Below are 24,029 nucleotides of genomic sequence, written 5' to 3'. Positions count from 1 at the left end.
GGCCGAAGGCCATGCTCAACGAATCCAGCTTGGCGCCAAAGCGCCGAAGGGCTTGGCTGGTGGTCCACAACGGGAGCCTTCATAGAATACATTGGCAGGGCATCGTAATGTGTAGCAAGTGCGTCTACGGAGCTGAGTCACCAGGAGTTCCTCACAGCAGACTTTCTTCCCAAAGTTCAGACCAAGGAGCTGTTTCATGCCCTGGCTAGATCAGCTAGAAACGTCGTCACACCGGGACCCTCGCGGTGATCCGCGTCTGGCCTCCTGATCGCCCAACTCTAATTATCTATATACGTACAAGTGGGCTCTGTCTGCTCTCTCAACTTGACGCAAAGGGTCAGTTTGGAGGCCTGAAGTCGACCAAATTTGGCATGGTCGTCTTAATGCGACAAGCCTGTCCACCAGGTTAGACCAAAAGAGTTCTCCATCCTCGAGCGAAGCGCACAGTCGCTAACTTCCCAAGATCATCCCATGCAGTGCAATTCAAAAGTACGGTCCCTCCTGTACACTGTGCCAAAACTGCAATCACAGAAACAAGGCCAGGGTATGCAGAAAATGTGAGCAAAGGAGCAAGCCCGTAAGTCAGAGAAAAAAACGTCCAAGCACAGTTCCCAGGTTCGGAATCTAAAAAATTCACCGGTCTGCAACCCCGGACAAGCTGCCTTACAGCTGACAAATGGACTGTGCAATGCCCTACTAGTATTTCCAACTAGGGAAATGCTGGCCTTCGATCAACTTCGACATGCAGTCTATGCCCTACGGTTGCATTGACGTGGGGATTTTTAGCCACCGGATTGTATTCCGGACTGGAGCTGCATATCCCTCCCAGTAGCCTCGGCTTGGGCGGCGACTTGAAGTCTTTGAACTAATACAAACCTTCAAAGACAATCTCTATCACCGGTAATCTGAGGCTCCATGATTGCCATATCACTGAAGATGAAACGTTTCCTTCACAATGCGGTGGGTGGTGAGCCGAAGAAATCTCCAGGTCCACAGTTACTTGTTCCTAAGCGTCTTTTGCTTTGTAATATTTGTCCGACGTCTTGAGTTTCTCTATCAATCAGAATGATAGTAAGACATCATTATACGAGGTGTCTGTCCTTGGCTCCCGGCGTTTTGTTAAACACTCGGGCTTTAGGAACCCCTCCGAGATACGCATCGACGATTGTTGAATACGTCAATTCCCACCTTCCATACCACCTTCCTTTGATCACAGTACGTCACGGCCCAGTATTCCAATACCATATCTAGTACGGGTGAGCGAAATTATGAGCATCTCTATCGATTATCTGCTATCGCTGCACCCTGTATGATGCATGCGTACTGCAGCTCTTCGGCCGTATTGGCTCGAGCCTAGCCCTCCATCATAGAGCTCCGACTGAATCAATCTGGAGCCTGGGGGCAAAAGTAATGTACATCACGTCAAAATAAATAAACGTAGAGCTCCTCAAAGCTGCTTGCTAAGGGCAGCGAGTTATTGGCTGGAATGTAGACCAAGAGTGTTAAGGGCGAATTGAACTGAAGTGGCAATCTTCGAGGCGTTGCACCCCTGAAGCCAAGCAGACCCAGTAGCAGAATGGAGAGACGCGATCCCAGTGAAGACTTGCATCCCGATGGTATACACAACGAAATAAACTTCCCACGCCATTCGTCTCTCCAGAAACACAGTCATCCTCCGAACGTAGTATCTCTTACATCTTCTAAATAGCTTCTTCGTTTCCCCGGGCCCCAGTAGTGACAGCTGTTCTAGTCCACGCCTCGACGCTCGATCTCCAGAGTTGTAGAAGCGTCTTGCGCAAAGATATCGCTGTATGCATAATCCTTGGGTTCACTCATGGTCAATGATAGTGTTGAGCGACAGGCGTTCTTCTGGATCGTATTTGAAGATTCTCTCAAGTAGCTCCGCCAGCGTGTAGACTTCGTCCTGTGGTATCGTCAGATCTATTTTCACGTCTCTATTTTCCCATCGGTACCCGTGACAGCTGCCGATCCTGTGCGCTCACAAGCGAGACTAAGTTGAAGATTCGTGCAGAAACCTGTCTCGACTAGTTCTGCTTTCTCCCTGTCAATGTCGTCTAAAGGGTTACCATTATTGATCAGTGGCATAATATCGTCATCTTTCTCCAACGACTGATGGCCTGGAGCATTTTCTTCTCTGACGATTTCGTCTTCGTATTCCTCCACGAGACAGAGCGAATGCTGGGGTATTGGTCCTAAGATATGCTTCAATAACCCAACACTGCCATCATATAGTGGTTGTCCGGCTCGTATCTCGGCTATCTTACATCCCAGCGCCCATACATCACTTGGGAAACTTGTTCTATTTCCGTTGAGTATTTCTGGGGAAGAGTAAGAGGGTAGCGGAGTCATGAAATCTGGGGGACTAGATGCGTCGAAAGCTCCTCCAAAATTGATGATTGCCACCTCGTCTACGGTCGCAAGCTGACTGAGGTCAGCTGGGCGAACCAGATATCTCGGTGCTTTATTACCCAGTGGCCCTCCCAAGCAAAGGCGAAGCTCTTCGATCTCCGGTGTACCTGTTATCTGAAGCAAACCCTCCTTGTCTATATGGCTTAGATTCTTGAGCTTCATCAGTATGTTCCTGGGCCTAAAATCGCCATGAACGACATCATGACTGTGTAGATAACGTAGGCCGTGAGCCATCTGCCCGCACAAGCTGGCAATTGGTGAGGGATCTTTGGCACATCTGAAAATTATCCGCTCCAATGTTTAACCTAGAACAGTGGAAACAAAACAGTATTGAATACCGTTTGGGCCCTTAAGCCAGAAGCGGTCTGATGGCAAGTGAGTATGATACTGTGATATCTCCTCAGGGGCTGATTGCGCCTTTAGCATCCCTCATGTGCGCAATTAGCATGTTCTTTTGTAGACACTCTGGCAGCCACGATCTTGACCGCTCTCCAATTGGTGGACTGTTGGTCCCGACAGAGCCAGACCGTTGAATGTACTCCATGACCAAGCTTGTGAACGACTTCGTATGTCTCGTCCAAGTAATCTCCTAGATGAACAGGATGGAATCCATGCCTTCTGTATCTCTCAAGATTCTCCAGAACATGCACATGCAGATCTTCATATCTCTTTTCCATATGTTTTCGATCGAGCTGGCTTTCGCCATGCGACCGATCAGGCTGCAGCAGTGCCATATCTACTGGTTTGGATGTATCCATGGGTTCTTGGAAGCCAGGTAAACACATAAATACGTCCAACGTTGAGTGTTGAAGGGTCAGTCATTCTATTGCATACTCGTACAGAAATTATAGCACTGTATGTATGGCATTTATCGCGTGTCGCCTGATCAGGTAACCGGGCTTGCCTGACTTCAACGATGTCCACTATCTATGAGCCTGCTATTTTCTTTCTCTGACTCAAGCGCTAATGAGTGTTTCATGCATGGAATATGCCAGATGTCTCTTTGTTCTCAGTACACCAGTTCAGATGACAAACCGTAGGCTACTTTGTCTACTGGATCTGTTCTAAACGTTGAGAAACTCAGGCGCCTTTGGAGGCTTACACAGATTTGAAGTCTTCAGCTTCCGCCTGCATGTTCGGAAAGTTTTGCTCTATCCAGACACAAAACTGGATCCGACACTTCCATATAGAAAAGAGTGCAACGTTCCAACCCTCAAGCGTGTCATATTGATGACTCGCGGGTGGTGTAACGTATATCTCTAGTATAATTTGACATCTGACAAACTAACAAGGAAGTAAGATTGGAAGGCCCGTTTCAATCCATCGCGCTTCTTTGCGTTTTGGAGTTTATGTGGATCGAAGCTCGAGATGTCCACATGGCAAATGATGGCAGTAAAGTAGTTTTGACAATTGACATACGCAAATGTGCCACATGATTATGTTGGCGTGTGCCACCTTTATCAGTGGCTTTTTGATCAGCCTGGGGCTGAGAGCATTCTGATGCCAACGAACCTGCGCCTCGGCGGCGTTGCACTTTGCCATCTCATCATCGCCCGAACCTAACACGTTGCCATCGCGAGCAGGATTCCAGCCAAGCTACCGCAGCAGATGGTTATCCTCTTCGGGAAGTAGCATGGCATCTCATTGTTGCGATTTCTGGGTCACATGATTGGTCTGGCCAGCGGAGGACCAGCTCGCCTATGAAATGGCCCCTTTCCCAACTCTCACGCTAACATTTTCGGCCGCATTCTGCAGGGGTTCGGATCCTTCAGTGGCATACACCCACTCCTCTGGAGTATCATTCGGCGCAATCCTATAGCCCTGTTCAGTTACGTGAAACAAGCTGAGGCTTGTTGGTTGTCGAAACAAATGAGGCTATTGGCTGGCCCCTGAATGATGACCCTGACTAACACGAGTAACCCGGGAACCCAACTGACATTGGTCCCTATTCTATCATACGACGATGAGGCTCTTGTAATTTGGCCTCGTTTGGGTTTGAGTGGAATTGGGGTCTGCTCAGATGGAAAGTATTCGGCATCAGTGGCGGCGTTCCATGCATGCTCAGCCGGCGCAACGACTGGTCCTTGGTAGCCTTCTAATACAAATACCTGTGTGTTGGCCGGTCGTTTGACCACACTGATTTGACAGGCTTCCTGCTGTCTCGTGATTTGTCTACTGGTAGCTGCCGAGTACGAAGTTTTCGACATGTATCGACGAGCTCTCATATGTGTCGGCCTCCTTGCGGACCATGTAATTTCGGGCAGCATTCCGAGCAGCGTGAATGACTTCTATCAAACTGTGAAGAAAGGCGAATGCAAGAGAAAACTTGCTGATGGGTTCTACTGTCAAGAGGGTGGGCCAAACTGTATGTATCACGACATCGAAGTCCCTTCCACCACGCTCTCGAGACGAAAGCACGAGGCTAACGGAGGCTTTTGCGCAGCATGGTCGTACTGTGGTGACCACGTTGATGATTATCGAGTGGTCTATATCCAAGGACCCAGTGGGAAACTAGCAAACATGGACATCGACTGCGATGGTACCCAAGGAGGCCCAGCCGACGATGGGCGATGCGGAAAGTCAACCGATACTCAATCCCAGACTTCATTCAAGGACGTAATCGCAAGTTATAAGAAGGGAGTGAGCGACCTCGATGCAAAGATCCACCCTTACGTTGTCTTTGGAAATACCGGGACGAAGTCTGGGTATACCAACTTCGACCCTGAACAATATGGAATCGAGCCGTTGAGTGTCATGGCTGTTGTTTGTGGTGAGAAGCTGGTATGTATTGAATTTTGTTCTAGAAGTGTTGGTGGTTACGAAACTCACCTTTATGGTTAGGTATATGGCATCTGGGGCGATGAGAATGGCGATGATGGGGACCACCCGATGGTTGGCGAGGCCTCAATATCGCTAGCCACCGCATGTTTTGGTCAAGGCGTCAATGGCAACAGCGGACATGACGAAGATGATGTACTGTACATTGCATTCCCTGGTTCCGACGCTGTCCCTGGCGCCGATGGCGCTGACTGGGGAGCGAAGAGTCAGGCAGACTTCGCTAGCAGCATTCAGTCCTTGGGGGACAAGCTGATCAAACGCATCGGTTCGACGGGGAATTCAACAGGAGACTCAGAGCCAGACCCAACCACACAGGTACCGACCTCGACCTCCAGCGCTGCCTCATACTCAGAACCGGCGCAGGCATGTGCTTGGAGTGGACATTGTGCTGGTAAGTGTTTTCGCAGGATAGAGCTGTGCTTAAGCCATTTCACCACCGATGATTAACTGTATGCTTCTAGGGGCAACTTGTGTGAGTTATGATGATTGTTCAGGTGACCTCACTTGTCACAATGGTAAATGCGTATGAGAAGGCTCTTTCTGGCCACGACTGAGACCCCAAGTTGGGTGAAGCATTCAACAAGAGTCCGGAAAGGGAGAGCAAGTCTGTAAATGATTGGTATCTGCCCTTATGCGGATGTAAACGACAAATGCTACAAATCCAAACGCCGCCGTCCATGAGTCCAAGCAGCGTGTTTTACCCATATAACAGCCAGCCCTTCTGGCGAAAACAAGAGTAGACGCCAGCCCAATGCCCCAAGATATGTTTAAATAGAATCACACCTGATTCGTACATGATTACATTACTTCGTAACAAGTCTTGGCCGCTCCCTGTCAAGACTCTGATCCTTCCTACTAAATGATTGTAGGACATGAGCGGTGTGTATTAACATTGGGGAGTGATGTCTCCACACGACAGTGAATTCCAGGATGCTCAATGATGAGGTATTTGGGTAAGCACATCAGTGGGAGCCTCGGTTTGCTCTTTGTCTGACTCCTCCCCGGGCACTTCACGTGGTGCTTGTCCGGCTAGGGAGCTGTTGAACCGCGGATGTGTATCCCTCCGATCCCCGTGATGATGTGACAAGCCGGTGGGCGGTAGATGATGCGAATCGAAACTGGCATTTCTCGAGGCCCCAGGGCTAACGCCACTCACACTGCTCCGCGCCCCGTGGCTCAGTTTCCGCTTGCCAAAGTTGAAGGCAAAGGCGTTCAATATCTTCTGGTGTTCCAAGTTTTGGTGGGTGAAGGGACGATTGAGACGAGCGTCTTCGGGTGATTCTTTGCTCTTCTTCGGTTTGCTGGATGACCGAAAACCGCCGGTCAATGCTCTCATGATACCTGACGAGGTCTTGGTAAGGTCTCGGCTCTCGCTGCCCTCTGTCGTTGTCGATTCGGAGAGCGTGTTGCTGTCGCCGGAGCTGCCCGACTGCTTCCTGCGCCATCTTCCCATGATCGCCATCGTTCTGCCGGATTCCCCAGATCCTCAGATCGTCGTCGAATGTGGATACTAGATACTAGCAGTCTGCGAGTATCTCCGTGGGTCTGGACGATGCAAAGAGCAATGGTCGGTGCGAACTGGTGGGGATACAGAAGACCGTTTGAATATAGAAGTCAAAAAGAGAAACGCTTGGCTTCTCAGAACAAAGGCCCAGTCCCTCACGTCGCATCTCCAATAGAGTTACCGTAGTCGTCTCTGCCGTGGAGATCGCTATCTACCTAGCACTAGGCCCGGCCAAACCGTCGTCATCCACACCCCCCTCCGACCTCGCTGAAATGGGAAACGCGGGGGAGCCGACGACCCCAGAACAGGCTTCGCAGGAAAGACGTCACCACCTAGCTCTGGGCGGCGCTGGCCGCGGGGCGGCAATGCCACGCTAGATGACAGTCGACCTAACGTTTACCTGTCGCGAGCAATTGAGCGGTTGATTTGGCTTGCAGCCTGCAGCTTGCCGAGCACTTGCGCGCTTGCACAGAACCTTGGAACTCTGCTACGAACTAATAAGTGGCTACTATGCTTGCCAAGTTGACCCTAGGTCAGCTCCGAGTTTGCTGCGAACCAAAGCACCGAGGGTCCAACCGTGGTTGACAATACCAACAGCGACGATCAGATCTGTTGCCGTTGCCAAGGCTGTGAACATCCATGCCCTGTCCATCTACCGGCCTTGGATGCTTGGTGTCATGCCACCGCAGACCCTTGAGCAACGTGTGCTGACAGCCAGTCAGCGTGTAAGCTCCCCAAGGATTGCCACAGCCCGCCAAGCGGGATCATCGTGCTTACTGCACATTGAGGGGGGTCGCGCCGAATGCGTTCAGCACAGATGCAGAGGAACTACTTTTTTTTTTGTCAACGTTCGTCGAACGCAAGCTGTCACCGCTATCTATCCGGTATCATGAAACACCAATGACTTGGGACGGACAACCGGCTGAAAGGGTATGTTGAGAACCAAAGAGTGTCCAAACATCGTCACACCGTGGTGCTTATGTTGTAAAGTGGCTTAGGAAATGAAGGATGAACACGTGCGGCCGGGTTTCTTACCATTCAGTTTCATTGTCCCGATATCTTTCAGACGGCATTTTGCACGCGTCGTGTTCTGACACTTGCACAGCCTTTCGACGGGATGGAGAAGATTTCAAAAACAACCCTGAGGAAACTCCTCTGGGGTATGCAAGCCTGCCAATGGCCCTCTTGCCTTGTCACCTTGGCAAGGAAGTGTCTGAGTGGACCGTCCATTGTCTCACGCTCAGTGTCTGAAGTGACCCGGTGAATAGAGTTATTAGCTTAACCCCGCCATGCCGAGAGGCCAGCCTTGAAGCTACCACCGGATTCTATAGCGCATTGCCTTCTTGCGGCCCAGGTGAGGCTCAATACCTAGGGTGGTGATGTTGAGTCAATCACAAACATTGCACCGTAGTCTGATCCGAACTTGCTCTCTCGCGGGGATGCGAGGAAAGTCGTAACGGTCTATAAATGCTCTGATCATCTTATGATGCTCATGATCCGAGGTCATTGAGCGGTCCAAACCAGCTTTTTACCAGATTATCAACCCGTATGAGCACGGATTCCGTCTCGCATCATTCATCGTCGACTTGGTGCATGGTGCCCATTGAGGTATTCAAGACGGGGCCCGTTTCGCGTAGGTCTCAAGTCTTGCCAGGGTCCCTCACAAATTCTCAGGTTCGGCGACGGTTTGACAGGGGTCTAAAGGCCTCCCATTGGCTGCATACCCCCCTGCCCTTCCTTTATTGGCAAGACTGGCCAGGGCACGGATACTGCTGTCAAGGGCTGCCATCCAAATTCCTTTCGGATGATTCGTCGCAAGACCACTTCAGCAACGGCTGTCAAGCCTACTTTGGTAGGGTATCTCACAGCCGGGCCCATATTTCAGACGTGCAGCATCGTGCAGGAGAGCCTCACAAGTAGTGCTACTTGACTCCTCACGGCAACGCTCGACGTAATCAATGTAGTTTCTACTCTCCTAGGTACCCCTCCAGGAGTAGAACTTCTCCAAGTCCCGGAGTCTCAGGGGGACGCCTGCACTTCGCCTGCAGCTGACTCCATACCCAGAAAGCTTCTTTCCAAGCTTAATTGAGACTGCGGGAAGCCCTATAGTCTACTCCGGGACACAGGAGTCACGGTGCCAAGGACCTGGGAAACGAGCGGATGGCAATCATCCGGTGCGATCGTAGACGGTGTAGAGGCCGATCTTCAAGCGGCTATATAACCAAAAGATCTCCTTCGCAGGTTGGTGATCGTCTTACTGTTTATCGTATGATCGGTGTCCTCTCGGCGTCCTGTCTCTGTCGCTTGAACTTTCCTTCACTTCTCGCACAAGCGCCCCAGCGGCAGCATCGTTCCTTTTTATACTACCAAACTCTAGTTCAATCTCACTCCTTTGATAGGACGTTTTCACTTCTAATTCTTATTACCTCTTGAAGAGTGTTCAATACAACCATCATCATGCAGTTGACATATACAAGTGCCGCCCTCTTAGGGTTTTCGTCACTCGTTGCTTCTGGTCAGTGCTCCGGCTCCTGCATGACACGACAGTAACTGACAAGATATTAGCACCTGCTGTCGAAAGGGATGTTCTGCAGCCTGCTGAGCGAGGACTGAAGTGGACACCGAGGGCACACAAGAGGATGCCTCTGGAGATCGTTCAACAAGTTCAGGAGCCGACCTTGATTATCGTTCAGGAGAACCTCGATCAGATCGCCCAACTACAACAGGTTGCTGAGCAGCAGTTTGCAGCTCTCGTCCAGGCACAGGTGGCTCTGGCAACCCAGCTGGACACCATCAAGAACAACATCCGTGTCAACCACTTCAAAGCGCGCTTCAGCCAAGTTGTAAGTCGAGCCCAATAAAGATTTGCCAGACTCACGCTAATATCCTCTACAGAATACGGTTATTGTCACGGTACAGACCCTGGTCGACCAGACACAAGGCCAGCAAGCACAGAACAGATATCTCATCAACCAGCTGTTGGCAGACAATGGAAAGCCCGAGTCCCAAATCGTTGTCATGGTCTCAGATGCCGCCACCATGACCGTTGGTGCACAACAGACGGCCGCCGTCAATGGTGCCAGCGCGGAGTCTGCCCCGACGGCCACCCCAGTTCTTGCCAACTTCGACCCGAACGCCCCCTTTGGCCAGCTCAACCAGCAGGTCATCCTTCCGCTCGGTGCCCAAGCGCCCCAGGTCAACCAGGTGTTCGCTGATCCTGCGGCCATTATCTTGCCCAACCAGAACAACCTATTCGTCGAGGACTCCGGCGCTTTCCTCGCCGACTGCGCTCAACAGAGTGCCTTCTTCCAGCTCCAGGCTGCGCAGATCTTCCAAAACTTCCAGCAGCTTGCTGCTGCCCAGGCTGGTGCGGTGATCATCATCAATAACAACAACGGTGGTAACAATAACAACAACAACAATGGCAACAACAAGGGCAACAAGAACAACGATGGCAAGAAGAACGGCGGTGACGCCGCAGCCCAGGCCTCCAAGGCCGCAGAAGCCGCCGCCGCTTCCTCCGCCGCACAGGCAGCGGCCTCCTCGGCTGCAGCCGTTGTCGCCGCCCCTGCTGCTCCGGCCGCCACCTCGGCCGCCCAGCCACCTGCTGCTGCTGCCCCTGCTGCCACCTCGGCCGCGCAACCGGCTGCCGCACCAGCTGCGACGGCAGCGCCAGCGGCAGCACCAGCAGCGGCGGCTCCGGCATCTGGGTTCATCACGCTGGTACCAGCACCGCAGTAAGGCATTGCCATGATGATGTTTAAGCTTGACTGTACATAATCGTCGAGACGGGACTTTGTTTGGTAATTGTTCCATACTATGGCATGGCGGCGTTCTCAAGAGTCTAGGCAGGTCGTACCGGGTTTATGGAGTGGGTGATCAGATGCTGACGGTAGATCCGTTCATGCACAATTTTGTCTATTTCTATCTTTGTTGTTTATCCGCGAGAAGCCAAGAAGCCTGGAGATCTTAAGGGGGTGTAGAAACATCGGGATCTGCGATGATTTCCATGATCAACATCATCAACTTTTGAGCCAGGCCATGAGCCACGACGAGATGTGTTTTAAGAGAGGAGGTAGTCTATCCGTGCCGAAATAGCCGATACCCACCACTGGGAGAAGAAGGGAAAAAATACAAAAAATATAGGAGAGCCAAGCCTAATCCGCCTATGATTTTCCTGCCGTGATAGACTTGCACATAATCACGTTCACACAAGCTTTTCGGGCATGTTGGGTTGGCCCCTGTTTGATGCACAGTTTGGGACTATTCCGTCCAAACAGGGTGAAGGGTGTTCATGTTCTTCAGCTCGGACCGGACAAGGGAGAGTTTCGCTGACCAACCCCGAGGGACGATACTCAGTGTTTCAGAACGCCGAGCCCTTGGCCAGGTGGTGTAGATAGTTGTAGAAACAAGGTTTCATGCTTAAAATAATTCGCAAGGGATTCGCTTATTACCGTATGACAGCGCCACCGGCTACTTCTCCCATTACGATGGGGTCAATGCTAGGACTTACAGAGAACTCCTGATCTACTGTCGAGGGCACACGTTCGCTTTATCACAGTCCGAACCCGTTTCGAAACAATGTCCATGCCGAGAGAACGTGTATCGAAATACTCTATTCCAAAGACTGGCCGGCCGCGCTAGGTAACGATTTGATCTACTTTCTTCATCGCCTGACATACATGGAGCCTATTCCAATCATGTAGGATCTATCAATACCAAGTTCTTGGTATCTATATATAAAACCATCCAGCAGCTAATCCTGATCAATCCTGCTTGTGAGACTATAGCCCAAAGCCCATAGGCCTCGTTGGGTTCGAAACCCCGATGGCTGTCATGCGGAACCCTCGTCTTTACCCTATCTATATATAGTCCTGTAGTGTGCTTGACCCCCACCTGAGAAAAATGACCTGTAATAGTTTAACAACCGCTAGCGAATGGTAGTGTTCGTAGAAAAAAAATATTCTTAGAGAATTCGAGGCAGGAACCGATGTGTGTACCAGACTGACGGACACTGTCGGCATCAACAGCAGCCGCAACAATCACAGATTTCCAGGCAGCAGAACCCGGCACATATCCCACAGAGCATCGTCTAAACGGCTTCCAGCGTCAGCACGTGTCTTTGGAACATGGCTTTAGCCATCTGTCGTTCGGAGGTTTGACTTACACCTATAAACCCGCCGCGAAGTCCGACTTCATCTGTACGATCGACAGTCATTGGCCGTGTCGGCTGCTTGCTCTGTAGTCAGCTAGGGTGCCGCGAATCATAACATCGGCAGCTGGGCGGATTTAGACCGTACCGGCTGCTCGAGACTGGCCCTTCCCCGTTCGATCCCGTAGACCATGGCCGGGGCCGGCGGGCTCGGCATCGTGAGCGGCGCTGCTGTTGCGACTCGATCCATGAGAACAGTATCAATCCGGCTTTCCTAATGGTTTTTGAAAGAAGAGAGATTGAGTCTTTCTCTACACACCATTCAGCCCCAGGAATATTCTCACGAATACGTCATGTCATCCAAATATAGGCTGAGTCCTTACAATAAATCCTCTTTAAAAAGGCCCCAGGAGAGCCACACCAACGCGGATGGCGGTGCTGACAGGGGTTGTCCGCAGCATCTGCATGCACCCTTGCGGAACGCGCAGCGAAGGTTTGAAAGCCCCCCAACTTCTTGCATCCTCTTTTTCGTATTGATTCGTAACTCTCGCTTACAAACGGTTCCGCTGCGCGCTTCTGCAGCAGCCATGGCAAATGCGCTGTCCTGGGAGGAATTTCGACACTGTGGACGCTGAGGGAACGACGGATTATGCGGGCCCCTGCCAATCAGTAAGGTTGGGAAGAGCACCAGTTCTGCTTATTGGAAACCTAGCTCGCTGGACATAAATGACTTTGATTCTTGGCCGATCATGCCAAAGAGGCACGGTGGCCTCATGTACGTTATAACTTATGTATTCTGTGCGATCCACGCGGTCCAGCCCTCCAGCCTGTGCGATGCCTGTGTTACCATGCCTGCCAAGAATGTATATACCATTAACGCCGTATGATTGCCGCCAAGTCGTAACGTCATGCAGCCGTATGCCCATGCCAATGTCTATGAGAAACCCAACGCCCAACAGAGACAGGCCCTTCTTAATGCGCGTCCGACGTAAATGCGCTGCTGAGCCCCAGTAATGCCATGCCCAAGAACGCAAATACAATGCTCAAATTGCGGTTGTGGTTCAAACTTAGACTCTCCACGAACAACTGCAGCGCAACGCTGGCCATGATTCCCGCCGTGATCGCAAACAGACAACCGTAGGCAACATCGTCCGGAGTCATGTGTGTGTGCTTAGCGACCCTAAACCAGAGGACCGCGATACCAGCCCCCAGCGGTTGACTGAGACCACCAAGGACGAAGGACCACAGCATTGCCTTGAGACGATTGTTCAGAGCCATATAGAGGGGTAGGGCCATGGCAAACCCTTCCGAGATGTTGTGCACGAACAATGCCAAGAATACGTTAAAGCCCAGGGAAGGATTCGCGTGATTTGATGCATACGTGATGAAACCTTCGGGAAACTTATGAAGAGCAATCGCAATGGACGTCTGGAGCCCGATAGAGAGGAAAGCATTCTCGGGAACATGGTGATGATGTTGAGCCTCCAAGTCTCCAGAAAAGTCGGATGCGCCATCGTCGGCTGGTCCGTGATGATGCTCAAGTTCATGATGCATCGGGTCACGAGATCGTGCGCGGCTTGTGCGGCGTTGCGGCATTGGGCGCTGTGCTACGTCACCAACCGCATCCTCCTCGACCGTCTCGATCGCATGTACACCAGTGGTTGTGCGCATGAATGTCGGCGCCGTGGGTGCCCTCGAGAGGTTGAACGTCGAACGACTACTGATATGTTTGAAGCATTCCTGCCCACATGGATCCGAGTATCCATGGCACGAACCAGCTTCATCGCAGTACGCTTTGGAGTCCGTAACGAACGACTTGACTCTCTGTGAGATCTGGGCCATGGATGGTCTGCGTTCCGTAATGCTAGTTCTGCTCCGTCCGCGGCGAGGCGTCTGTGCCTGCGTTACCGTATCGCTGGCACCAGTATCAGGCCCCTTGGAGGCATGCGTGTGGCCATTTCCGGTTTCTGTAGGCAGCAAAGGGGTAGATTCAGTAGCTTGGTCGTTGCTTAGTATACCGTTCTTGGACACACTCGAATGGCGGGTTGTCGTGTGGGAGTGCTTGTCGTGGCTCCTCGGCCGGGTAGCATGCCTGTGGTTGGCACCATCGACGTGGGAGTGTGTGTCCTCACTCGGCTCGTCGTGGGTGTGGTCGCAGTCGACGACGTGCGATGGCAGGAATCGGTGGAATAGGCGTGATATGACCTGGATCCCAACGAAGCCGCCTATAAAACAGCCCATCAGGAGGAAGCCGGCGGCCTGCTCATCGAATCCTCCCTTCTTAAGGTAGCCCTTCGCCTCCGGCAGCATGCTGTACAGCGACATGAATATCTGCATGTGTTGGTGAGCGCGGGGCCCTCCAACCTGGTTGGCATGGCTAGGGAGCGAGGATTGCTTACCATGACGCCAAAACTGAGGCTCAGGGAAGACGCAAGAAAGGCACTACTCTCTTGTATCCGGAAGTTCTTCTTGCCTGGGAACAGTCGGACGAGCTTGTCGACACATATGACACTGGCTCCGAGGACGCAAGCTGTTACAGCGCAGGTCAGTCATCCATGACGGAAATGAAACGTTGTTGTTGGGCTACGCACCGATGCCGCTCACGAGGGCCATGATCCAGCCTCGCGTATCATTGTCGACGCCCATGGTGTCCATGGCGGGCACGATAGCCCAAGGATGGCTCGACGGACGGGACACGTCAACGTCTGTCTACAACTGCAGCGGGACCACCTCCCACGCACGTGCAAAGGTGTCAGTGTGCTGCAGCATGCAATTGTCGATACGGTCTCGTAGTTCAAAGGCGATTCTCAGGCGATTCAAGGTGCATCAAAGTAAGAGAGCCCAGCTCGCCAGCCGGGACGCAGGAACAAGGCGAGCAGAGGGCCGGCAATATAGGTAGTTGTGGCAGGCGGTGACGGCGTGACGGGGCTAGCTATGATGGCATCCACGGGCTGCCAAGAACAACCCGGTCGGGGAGTCTAGGGTGGCTTGAGGACCTTGATGGACCACCCTGTTGGGTGACTTTCATGCACGCCGTTGGCGCTGCGTGTTGCGGCTTGTTGTACGAAGGAAGTAGGCGACGGAAAGTGTTGCCTCGTTGCGAGTTCAAGGCGTGTGGATTAGGGGACGCTGTGTTGCTCCCAGGCCAAGACGTGCACTCGCTATAGTCACAGTCTTTCACTCTATTCTAAAATTCCTAAACCGTCGCGCCCATGCAGGAACAATGGGACACCTCAGGGTACACGGCGCAATCTGACAAAAGGTGCATACCCGCCCAGCCCTTGTCCTCCGCCGCACTTGGCTGGGCTGGGGGCCCGACCCATCGGCTTGGAGCCTCAGACAGACAACCTAAGTTAGAAGCCTACCTTGATGGTTGTGGGCCAAACAGAGCATGTCCCAAAGACCCGTGGTCACTTGTCCACCGGCCGACCGATGTAGCTTGGCTCGAGAATGGCTTTGTCACGCGGCATCTGACTCAAATCGACTCTCCAGCCTGCTGCTGATGCTCGACCATGATCTTGTTTCCAGTTGACGGAAATCGCGTCGAAACCAGGATCTCGAATCTTGCACTAATGAGCAGGGACCCTTTGGTCAGCACCGAGAGCTGCATCGGCGTTTAATCTGCCGGCCGTGGGGGTACACTGTACTGTAAGCGCCCGCTTCTCTTCCACCGCGCTCAGTGTAGGACTAACATAGTATAAATGCTTTCATGTCGGAATCCCGTCGTGCGTAATGTATGACTGATCGTTGTGGGCTGCACGGGCTTTACCTCCTGATTTTGTTCCCAGGTATCCTTATTGCGTTTCTACCACCTACTGACCTGCCGAGAGGGTGGAGAGAGAGACCTCTGTCCTTATTAACACGGGGTTTCTCCTAGCGGCCCTGACAACATGAGGACTCTAGCATCCTGCCTTGTTCATGCATCACAGAGTATGGCAGAACGCAGCGTACCTTTACGACCCGCTCCATATTCGTACCGTGGGAGACACCAAACGTGCGTGAATGAATGACTGGCGCTCCGAGGTCATGCTCTGTGCCATAAGCAGTTAAAGGAAAAGCGACACTTCGTATTCTCTCTCTCTTGAGATCACCACCGACGAGACTGTCCAAGGCCTGAGTAGCCTCTGGCTTTGACTCGCTTTGATTCGCTATACCATATGGATGCCTGCCCTTCTTGCATGTTGGAAAACTTGGACTGATGTGTAGATTGAATGCTGTGCACGCGCGGGCTCCGAGTCCATAGACGGCTCATGACTGCAACCCGTGCACGGAAATATAGCTACTGTATCGACCTACTGTGGACTGCGCTAAGAGATGAAGAGTCAAGCCCCCTCCAGGTGACAAGCCGTCTGTCGCCAACGGCCCGGTGAGCCTCATGGCCATGGAACTAACCAGCTAAGGTGACCTACAGTAGTTCAGAGGCCCAAGACGCCCCCAGCTGCTGAAGATCCACGCCGACCAACCCGATTGCCATACGTTAGGGGAGTACCTTGCAGCAGCCAACCCATTCCCTCCCCTCAGCCCTGCCCCGAGGCTGAACAAGTCCCCTGGAAAATTTCCAGATCGACGGGTAAGACAAATCGATCAACTGCCACTACACCCTCACCACCCACGAGGGCGCCGCAACCCCCCCGCGTGGCCTACGTCTTGCTCATACAGCCCACGCCTGACTTGTCTTCTTGCCCGCGACGTCCCGAGTCGTTTTTTCCAACTTGATATAAAACCCCAACGAGCCAAGGTCGCTCCCGGAGGGAGCCCCCAGCACGTCGTCAAGATGTCCAAGACAACTCTCGCAGTCATCGCAGCAGCAAGCGCAGGAGCTGGCGCTGCCCTCACCGCAGGAATGTACTCGCTCCGCTCAGGCAATGAGCGCAAGCTCGAAGCAAAGACTATATCCACAACCACGACGACCATGTCCACCTCTCCCTCGGCCGTATCCGCGCCCATCCCCGTGCCCGCGAAACAGATCTTCGCCCCGTCCTCGTCGCAGCCGGGCGGCCTCTCCACCTCGGCCCCGGCCGCCCTGGGCGTCGGCGCGCCCGTCGACCCGTCCGGCGTCTTCGAGTACGGCTTCCCGGGCCCCGTGTCCGACATCGCCACGCGGACGGCGCTGGTGTCGTCGTACGACCGGCGCACGCGCAACCCGCACTGGGTGGTCGAACACATCACGCCGGCGTCGCTGGCGCAGCGGGGCGGCGACCGCAAGCACAGCGTCTTCCTCGAGGACGGCGCGGTGCCCGACAAGTTCCGGGCCAAGCTCAAGGACTACTTCCGCTCGGGCTACGACCGCGGCCACCAGGTGCCCGCCGCCGACGCCAAGTGGGCGCAGGCCGCCATGGACGAGACCTTCTACCTGACCAACATGTGCCCCCAGGTCGGCGAGGGCTTCAACCGCGACTACTGGGCTCACCTCGAGGACTTCTGCCGCCGCCTGACGGTGCGCTACCCCTCGGTGCGCATCGTGACGGGGCCGCTGTACCTGCCCAAGAAGGACCCCGTCGACAACAAGTGGTACGTGCGCTACGAGATGATCGGCAACCCGCCCAACGTCGCCGTGCCCACGCACTTCTACAAGGTCATCTTCGCCGAGGACGCGGCGCCCGCCCCGCCGGGCGCGCCCCCGGGCGCCGGCCAGGTCGCCATCGGCGCCTTCGTGCTGCCCAACGCCCCGATCCCCAACGAGAAGCCCATCACCGACTTCGAGGTCCCCATCGAGGCCGTCGAGCGCGCCAGCGGCCTCGAGTTCGCCAGCAAGCTGCCCGTCGCCCGCCGCAAGAGGCTCTGCGCCGATACCACCTGCGCCTTGGTCATCAAGGACTACGCCGACAGGCAGAAGGCGTTTGCGAAGCCCGGCGCGGCGGCAGTTGTTGCGAAGCGGTGATAGGACTACGGACAGAGACAAGGGCATGTATTTGACGGACCTGGTACATAAGGGGTGCAGGGCCAGGGAGACAAGTTAGCCATAGAGAGGCGCTCCCAATCTTGTAATTGTAGGAGGGCATGGACTTCAGGACATATGCGCTGATTTGGATCTTCGTTTTCTTGTTTTTATTCTGCTACGGCCGCTTCAGGGTCATCTTGTACAGCAGCTCCCCTTGGTTGGACATCGGGGAACTCATGGATGGATTGGTTCAGCGTAGCATAGCATTAGCATCAGCATCATCAGCATCCCGTCTACTAGAGGCAGGGCCGGCGCAAGCACATATGGTCGTCAATAAAGCATAATGAATCATTTCTCCCTCGGGCTCGCTTTCATTGCGCACCGACAACGCCTGGGTATCATGTGAACCCATTTCCAAGAAGTATTTTCCAAGTACACCTACAAGTACAACGCTGAAATCAGGCAGGCTAGTTGACCGATGAAGACATCATGTCCTTTCCTTCCTTCATCGCTTCCCCCTCCCCCCTTCCTTGTCTGGCTAGCGAACGCGAGTGTAGTGACCCTTTCGCTGCTCTGCTCGCAGACTCTCCTCCTGGCTGGGGAGAGGGGCTCTCCTACGACCGTTGCTATCGAGGCCCATGTCGCCACCTCCATGAGGCGGCATAGGCGGAGGGGGAAAGCCCGGAGGTAGCTGGAAGTTCGGGGGCGGAACCATACCCGGCGGGAGCATGCCTGGCGGCGGAGGGAGAGGAACGCCGGCTTTCTGCATCATCTCGGTGATTTTGGCAAAGTCTGCCGGGTTGTTGGGATCTATGCCTGGCAGAGGTAGAGGCGGTGCGGCTCCGTTGAGCGCGGGGGGCATGGGGAAGGGCAAGTGAGGCGCAGCGCCAGAGGCTGGCGCGCCGCCAACGCCGGGGATCTGAGGCGGAGGTATGGGTGCGCCGGTAGTAGGCAGAGTAAGACCAGGCAAGCCTGGTAGGCCGGGGAACCCAGCGGGATGCTGAAGCTTAGTCGGCATCTTCTGGTCGACCAGACCTTCTGCCTCGTCCTCCAGCTCCTGCTCCTCCTCCTCTTGCCGCTGCCGACGTGCATCGCGACGATGCCACGTTCCTTGGGCCTCGGCGGCGGCCTCGCCGATGTGATATCTGTCCTGAAATATGTCTGCTTCACCGGGCCGGGCGCGCGACCAGAATCTGGTTATTCGGTCGTTCGACCCTGACGCCAAGATGTGACCCAGAGGATGCCAGTCCAGTGACCATATAGCAAAGTCATGTGCGTACGGTACTTTGTGAGCTGGGAAGATGGTCTGGGCTGGCGCCGATGACGGGTCGGCGCTCTCGTAAGGGCTCAGACTGATCGGTTGGCCAGCCGGGGTGTGCGGTTCGTCCAAAAGATAATGGAACAGAGCGCCATCAGAACCACCAGTACTGAGAAGGTTGGAATGCACCGGATGCCACGCAATGGTGGAAACATCCTTCTCATGGCCCTTCAGTAAGCAAATGTCGCGCATCATACGCAGGTCGAAGACTCTAGCCGTCTGATCGCGGGCCGATGTAGCCAGACACATGCCCCGGACACGCTCAAACAGCGTTTTTGTCACGTTGTTCTTATGGCCGTGCAGGGTTGCCAGACACCGGCCCTGGGCTCGGGGATCCCATAGCTTTACCAGATGGTCTTTTGAACCAGACACAATGAGTCCCATGGTGGGATGCCAGTCGCAACTCTTGGCATCCCATCCGTGGCCCTTCAGAGAGCGTTCCTCGACGCCGCCGGTGAAGTCAAAGATCTTGAGGGTCGAGTCATCCGAGGCCGTCACGAACTTGGAGTCGTTTGGGCTAAAGGCGAGATCTCTGATGGGGTCATGATGGCCCTGGATGACTTGCACGTTGTTGAAGTTGGGTTGCCAGTACTTGATGGTACCGTCGTGGTCTGCCGAGATGAGCCAGTCGTCGCTGTGCGAATATGCCATGGCCCGGATAGCAACATCATGTGCCTGCATGATGGTCTCGAAATTGAAGCCGGTGCCGTTCCATAGCGTGAACTCGCCGCTGCTGGAAGCAGTCAACAACCTGCGGCCCTCTGGCGTCCACCGCACAACGTTGACGGGATGTTTGATCTTGTTGAGGGACGAGTGAAGGTGCTTTGCGGGCACCGAGTCCGCCGGACTGGTCACTCTGGCCAGGGGCGGAAGCATCTATCGGGTGTCAGCATACCATACATACAGCAGGGCCAGATGGCGGCCGTCGCAACGCACATCGACGATATAGCTGGCACTGGGCCGCTCAGCCTCGCCCTTGAAGGAGCCCTTGTACCGCGGCGTGCGGTTCCGTATCCAGTGAGCCATGGTCGCGCCATAGTCGGTCACGGGGCGGCGGCCTCTCGACCTCATGAAGCCCGCGCCATCACCCCCATGATCCCCTCCACCACGTGGATCGTAGGCCATCGTGTCGATATGCCAGCAGAGTGCTAGGTCGTAGTCATGTGCGGGCTGGGTTGAGCGGTTGCGCGAATGACCATGGAGATGTTCCTTGAAGGATGCGCTTCTGGTCACATGAGCTCGCGAGACAGGGCAAAGACGATTGATTCACCTCAAGCTAAGGTAGCACCGCAGCCCTGGCAGCTCCCTGCAGTGAATTACGTTAGCGTGGGTGCTGGACTTCTTTGATGCAGGCGCGAATGCCCCACACTGAAGCGCTAAAAACGACCCGTGGGATCAACGCGCACCTGGGCAACACCGGCGCGGAACAATCTGTCGGGCTCGTTCAAGGGTAGCCGGAGCCCGTTGAGGCGCCTACCTGGTTTGGACCATACACAGTAGTATGCGCCTTTGGCTGGCCACAGTTGCTCGTTACTTGTCATCGACACGCGATTCTATGTTGGCTCAAGTCTCCAGTCACAACTTCTGTCCGACCTTGCAGAGACAACAATGAACGACCCTAAACCTTGCTTGGCAAAGCCCCTTAATTTGTAGGCACATAATGCTTAGATAAACTACTTGTTACTAAGCAAAACCTTTCTGAGAGCAGTCTGGATGGCACATTGTACAACGATGCCCACAGCACTGCTCCCATGGATTCGGGCGTACCAAGCCCAAGACCAACGGACCTGGAAGTGCGGCAGGCAGAAGAAAAGTATTCAAACATCCAAATTGAAATTTTCTCGGTAAATTTATCAGCACTTATCTTTTCCGATCGTACGAAAGTTGCAGAGCTATCTTGCTAGGCACCTTACAGTTGCGTCGAAGGCGTCGTCTAGACTCCACGAGATCTCATGAATTGCTACCCCAAGACCGGTTTCCCCCGTTACTCGACCGGGTCCAGCCGTGGAGCGCTCCCCCAGGGCCCTAAAAGCTCCCCCCAGCTGGGCCGCTGGGCCCCCTGGTCCCCTGGTCCCCTGGCCTATCCCGGAAATGGCATGCCCGTGGACGGCAATGACGGCGATAGGCACTCGACTTGGCGGCGCAAAACTTCGTCGAATGTTTATGCTAGCTGCAGTCGGTGCGACCACGGTCAACTTCTGCATTCTGCATTCCAATCGAGCCAATGGATGCTATCAATCCCAACACAAGTCGCTTCCAGCTGCAGGCCCCAATGCGGCTCCCCCTCCATCGCCTATCGTCATTGTAGCACCTAGCCCGTCATCCCCTCCTCACCCCAGGTCTCGGGGAGCTCACAGAGAGAGCTGGGTTCACCTTGGCTGTTCGTTCAACCGGATTTCGGGCTTCCTGCGTCGTATGGTGACAGATGCTATATAATCTCTCCGCCGCCCAAGTTGCACAAGTCGCTTCGCTCTTCTCTCTATCTAGCTACTGGTCACTTGTACAGACCCCGTACCTCGAGGCACACATCGCCGAGGATCTAGATCGCAACGCTTTGACTTTAGCCCCCGTCTACAACGACCTTCCAAGCTTCTCTCGATAAGCACCGTCAAATAGAGTTGGCACTTCAAGCAGCTCTACAGAACTAACGCATCGGGTCCTGTGGTCCGAGGCCATCCCGTATCCTCCCCGACCGAGCAATTTGTCCCCGTTCTTCGTCCCTAGATGCGTTCTGACGGCCGCAAGAGGCCCTTCACATCCAGGTAGTTGCTCGATAAGAGACATACGCCGTGATGGAGTCTGCAACGACGACGGGCGTGGAGACCGCCACCGTTCCCGCCTCGCTGCGTCGATCCAATCCGGCTGCAAGTGACATTGCTTCCAATGCAGCTGCAGCATCCAATGGCAAGGCGGCCGAGGGCGCCACGAGAATCTGGAAATACAGGCACGTCGCTGCCGTTCACTCCAAATCTCGGCCGTCGACCTTGAGCCATGACTCAGACAGCACCCCGAGCTTTCTAGGATTCCGAAATCTCATGGTGATAGTTCTTGGTAGGCTTCTGCGGCCCTTGTGAATTTGACGACGTCGCTCACCACCACTGTTAGTCGCTGGCAACCTCAGATTGGTCATTGAGAATCTTCAAAAAGTAGAACCACCACATGTTTCACCCAGTACAGCCACCCGACTAATGCTTGTCTAGTATGGCAATTTGATATGTTTGACTTGCCATGATATTCGCCGACACGACCTCCTCCTCGGGCTCGGGCTCTACTTCTTGATTCCATGCTTCCTCTGGGTTGCACTCTCGATCGAGCTGTTCGCTGCACAGCAGGCGAAGGCATCGCGGGCCTTGAGTGCCCGTCAAGGCGGCACAGCCAGTCCGACCGTGGACCAGACTCAGGTCTTCCGGGCCATGTGGATTCGAGTTCGGTGGCTGCATGGCATCAATGCATCCCTCGCCTTGAGTATCACGAGCTGGGTGGTGTACAACTACATTCACCACCCACTGATTGGCACTGCTACCGAGATACATGCCATAATTGTTTGGCTGAAGACGGCGTCATACGCGCTTACAAACAGAGACCTGCGACATGCGTATCTGCACCCCGTCAAGGGAGAACTGGCGGCCCTGCCAGAGATATACGCCCAGTGTCCGTATCCACAAAATATCACCATGGAAAACTTGGCGTACTTCTGGTGGGCACCTACCTTGATCTACCAGCCAGTGTATCCGCGGACGGAAAATATCAGATGGAAGTACGTGCTCAAGCGACTTGGCGAGGTTGTATGCCTGAGCGTCTTCATCTGGTTCTGCAGTGCCCAATACGCAGCTCCGGTCTTGGAAAACTCTCTCGCCAGCATCGAAACACTGAAGTTTGCATCTATCGTCGAGCGGATCTTGAAACTGTCGACGATATCTTTGGTCATCTGGCTGGCCGGGTTCTTTGCCATATTCCAGTCCGCACTGAATGCGCTCGCTGAGATAACGAGATTCGGGGACAGAACTTTCTATGCCGACTGGTGGAATGCTACCAGCTTGCGTGATTACTGGAACCTATGGAACAAGCCAGTCCATGCCTTCATGAGAAGACATGTGTACTCTCCAATGATGGGACGAGGGTACGGCCAAAACCTGAGCTTCCTTGCCGTCTTCACTGTCTCGGCGATATTGCACGAGATGGCAGTCGGCGTACCGACTCACAATATTCTGGGTACGTTCCCCGGCTCCAAATTTGAAACATTGACATCTAACAAGCTGAGCAGGTGTGGCATTCCTGGGTATGATGTTCCAGCTCCCCCTCATTGTGGTGACAGACTGGGTCAAGAGGGCCGTAGGTGAACCCAGGGGAAAGATAATTGGTAATTGCGTATTCTGGGTTACGTTCACGATCCTGGGACAGCCGCTCGCCGCCTTGATCTACTATTATGCATGGCAGGCCAAGTATGGAAGTGTGAGCAAGCAAGTCACCACTTATATACCTTCTCATTGACAAACGCGTTGGGGGTAAAGAAGAGAGCAGTGAGTCTTGACGCGAGCGCGCCTTTAATAGGTATAGTTGGAGTTGACGTCAATGGGGCAACCACGACAGCACCGTAATTAATGTATACTGCACTAGGCCTAGATGCAAAAACATAGGATTAACAACATAGAGCATTGAGTATTCTAGTGATTGGTGTCGTTTGGACGGGATCATCGCTTTGCATTGGTATTGTAGAGTGGTTTTTACGAGTGAGTATCTCAATAGGGTAGTGTTTATTTACTCCGGCGAAGTTCCTCCGCAAAACCCCCATGGCTTGGGTAGTTGGGCATTAAAGTAGGCATCGGCTAGCGAAGCCGGCACATCCCTGTGCTATCGCTGGGAAGCTCGAGCTTCGATCGGACGAGCTTAGTCGACACCTAAACAA

At 53.8% G+C, this 24,029-nt stretch overlaps 8 protein-coding genes across 8 annotated transcripts; 4 read left to right on the top strand and 4 right to left on the bottom strand.

Moving 5' to 3' along the window:
- Positions 1 to 1,828: 1,828 nt before the first annotated feature.
- JN550_000140 (uncharacterized protein) lies at positions 1,829 to 2,592 on the bottom strand (the record flags this gene model as incomplete). Its single annotated transcript, XM_049312593.1, has 2 exons — positions 1,829 to 1,941; positions 2,004 to 2,592. The coding sequence occupies 2 exons, from the start codon at positions 2,590 to 2,592 to the stop codon at positions 1,829 to 1,831; spliced, it is 702 nt and encodes a 233-aa protein (XP_049177429.1).
- Positions 2,593 to 4,950: 2,358 nt separating this feature from the next.
- On the top strand, positions 4,951 to 5,715 carry JN550_000139 (uncharacterized protein; the record flags this gene model as incomplete). The annotated part of the gene is made up of 2 exons (XM_049312582.1): positions 4,951 to 5,211; positions 5,272 to 5,715. The coding sequence occupies 2 exons, from the start codon at positions 4,951 to 4,953 to the stop codon at positions 5,713 to 5,715; spliced, it is 705 nt and encodes a 234-aa protein (XP_049177428.1).
- Positions 5,716 to 6,202: 487 nt separating this feature from the next.
- JN550_000138 (uncharacterized protein) lies at positions 6,203 to 6,721 on the bottom strand (the record flags this gene model as incomplete). Its single annotated transcript, XM_049312563.1, has 1 exon — positions 6,203 to 6,721. One exon carries the CDS (start codon positions 6,719 to 6,721, stop codon positions 6,203 to 6,205), a length of 519 nt encoding a protein of 172 aa, XP_049177427.1.
- Positions 6,722 to 9,229: 2,508 nt separating this feature from the next.
- JN550_000137 (uncharacterized protein) lies at positions 9,230 to 10,513 on the top strand (the record flags this gene model as incomplete). Its single annotated transcript, XM_049312451.1, has 3 exons — positions 9,230 to 9,287; positions 9,338 to 9,615; positions 9,668 to 10,513. The coding sequence occupies 3 exons, from the start codon at positions 9,230 to 9,232 to the stop codon at positions 10,511 to 10,513; spliced, it is 1,182 nt and encodes a 393-aa protein (XP_049177426.1).
- A 2,383-nt stretch (positions 10,514 to 12,896) lies between these two features.
- Positions 12,897 to 14,579, bottom strand: JN550_000136 (uncharacterized protein; the record flags this gene model as incomplete). Its single annotated transcript, XM_049312345.1, has 3 exons — positions 12,897 to 14,255; positions 14,324 to 14,454; positions 14,516 to 14,579. 3 exons carry the CDS (start codon positions 14,577 to 14,579, stop codon positions 12,897 to 12,899), a joined length of 1,554 nt encoding a protein of 517 aa, XP_049177425.1.
- A 2,119-nt stretch (positions 14,580 to 16,698) lies between these two features.
- Positions 16,699 to 17,805, top strand: JN550_000135 (uncharacterized protein; the record flags this gene model as incomplete). The annotated part of the gene is made up of 1 exon (XM_049312235.1): positions 16,699 to 17,805. One exon carries the CDS (start codon positions 16,699 to 16,701, stop codon positions 17,803 to 17,805), a length of 1,107 nt encoding a protein of 368 aa, XP_049177424.1.
- A 538-nt stretch (positions 17,806 to 18,343) lies between these two features.
- JN550_000134 (uncharacterized protein) lies at positions 18,344 to 20,248 on the bottom strand (the record flags this gene model as incomplete). Its single annotated transcript, XM_049312124.1, has 2 exons — positions 18,344 to 19,999; positions 20,060 to 20,248. The coding sequence occupies 2 exons, from the start codon at positions 20,246 to 20,248 to the stop codon at positions 18,344 to 18,346; spliced, it is 1,845 nt and encodes a 614-aa protein (XP_049177423.1).
- A 1,667-nt stretch (positions 20,249 to 21,915) lies between these two features.
- On the top strand, positions 21,916 to 23,614 carry JN550_000133 (uncharacterized protein; the record flags this gene model as incomplete). Its single annotated transcript, XM_049312013.1, has 4 exons — positions 21,916 to 22,174; positions 22,229 to 22,269; positions 22,324 to 23,335; positions 23,388 to 23,614. 4 exons carry the CDS (start codon positions 21,916 to 21,918, stop codon positions 23,612 to 23,614), a joined length of 1,539 nt encoding a protein of 512 aa, XP_049177422.1.
- Positions 23,615 to 24,029: the final 415 nt, after the last annotated feature.

This window comes from Neoarthrinium moseri (assembly GCF_022829205.1).
Source record: "Neoarthrinium moseri strain CBS 164.80 chromosome Unknown scaffold1_Wmoseri_CBS_16480, whole genome shotgun sequence".
NCBI lineage: Eukaryota > Fungi > Ascomycota > Sordariomycetes > Amphisphaeriales > Apiosporaceae > Neoarthrinium > Neoarthrinium moseri.
The sequence above is the reverse complement of the archived record's forward strand: the minus strand, read 5'-3'. Positions and strand labels throughout refer to the sequence as shown.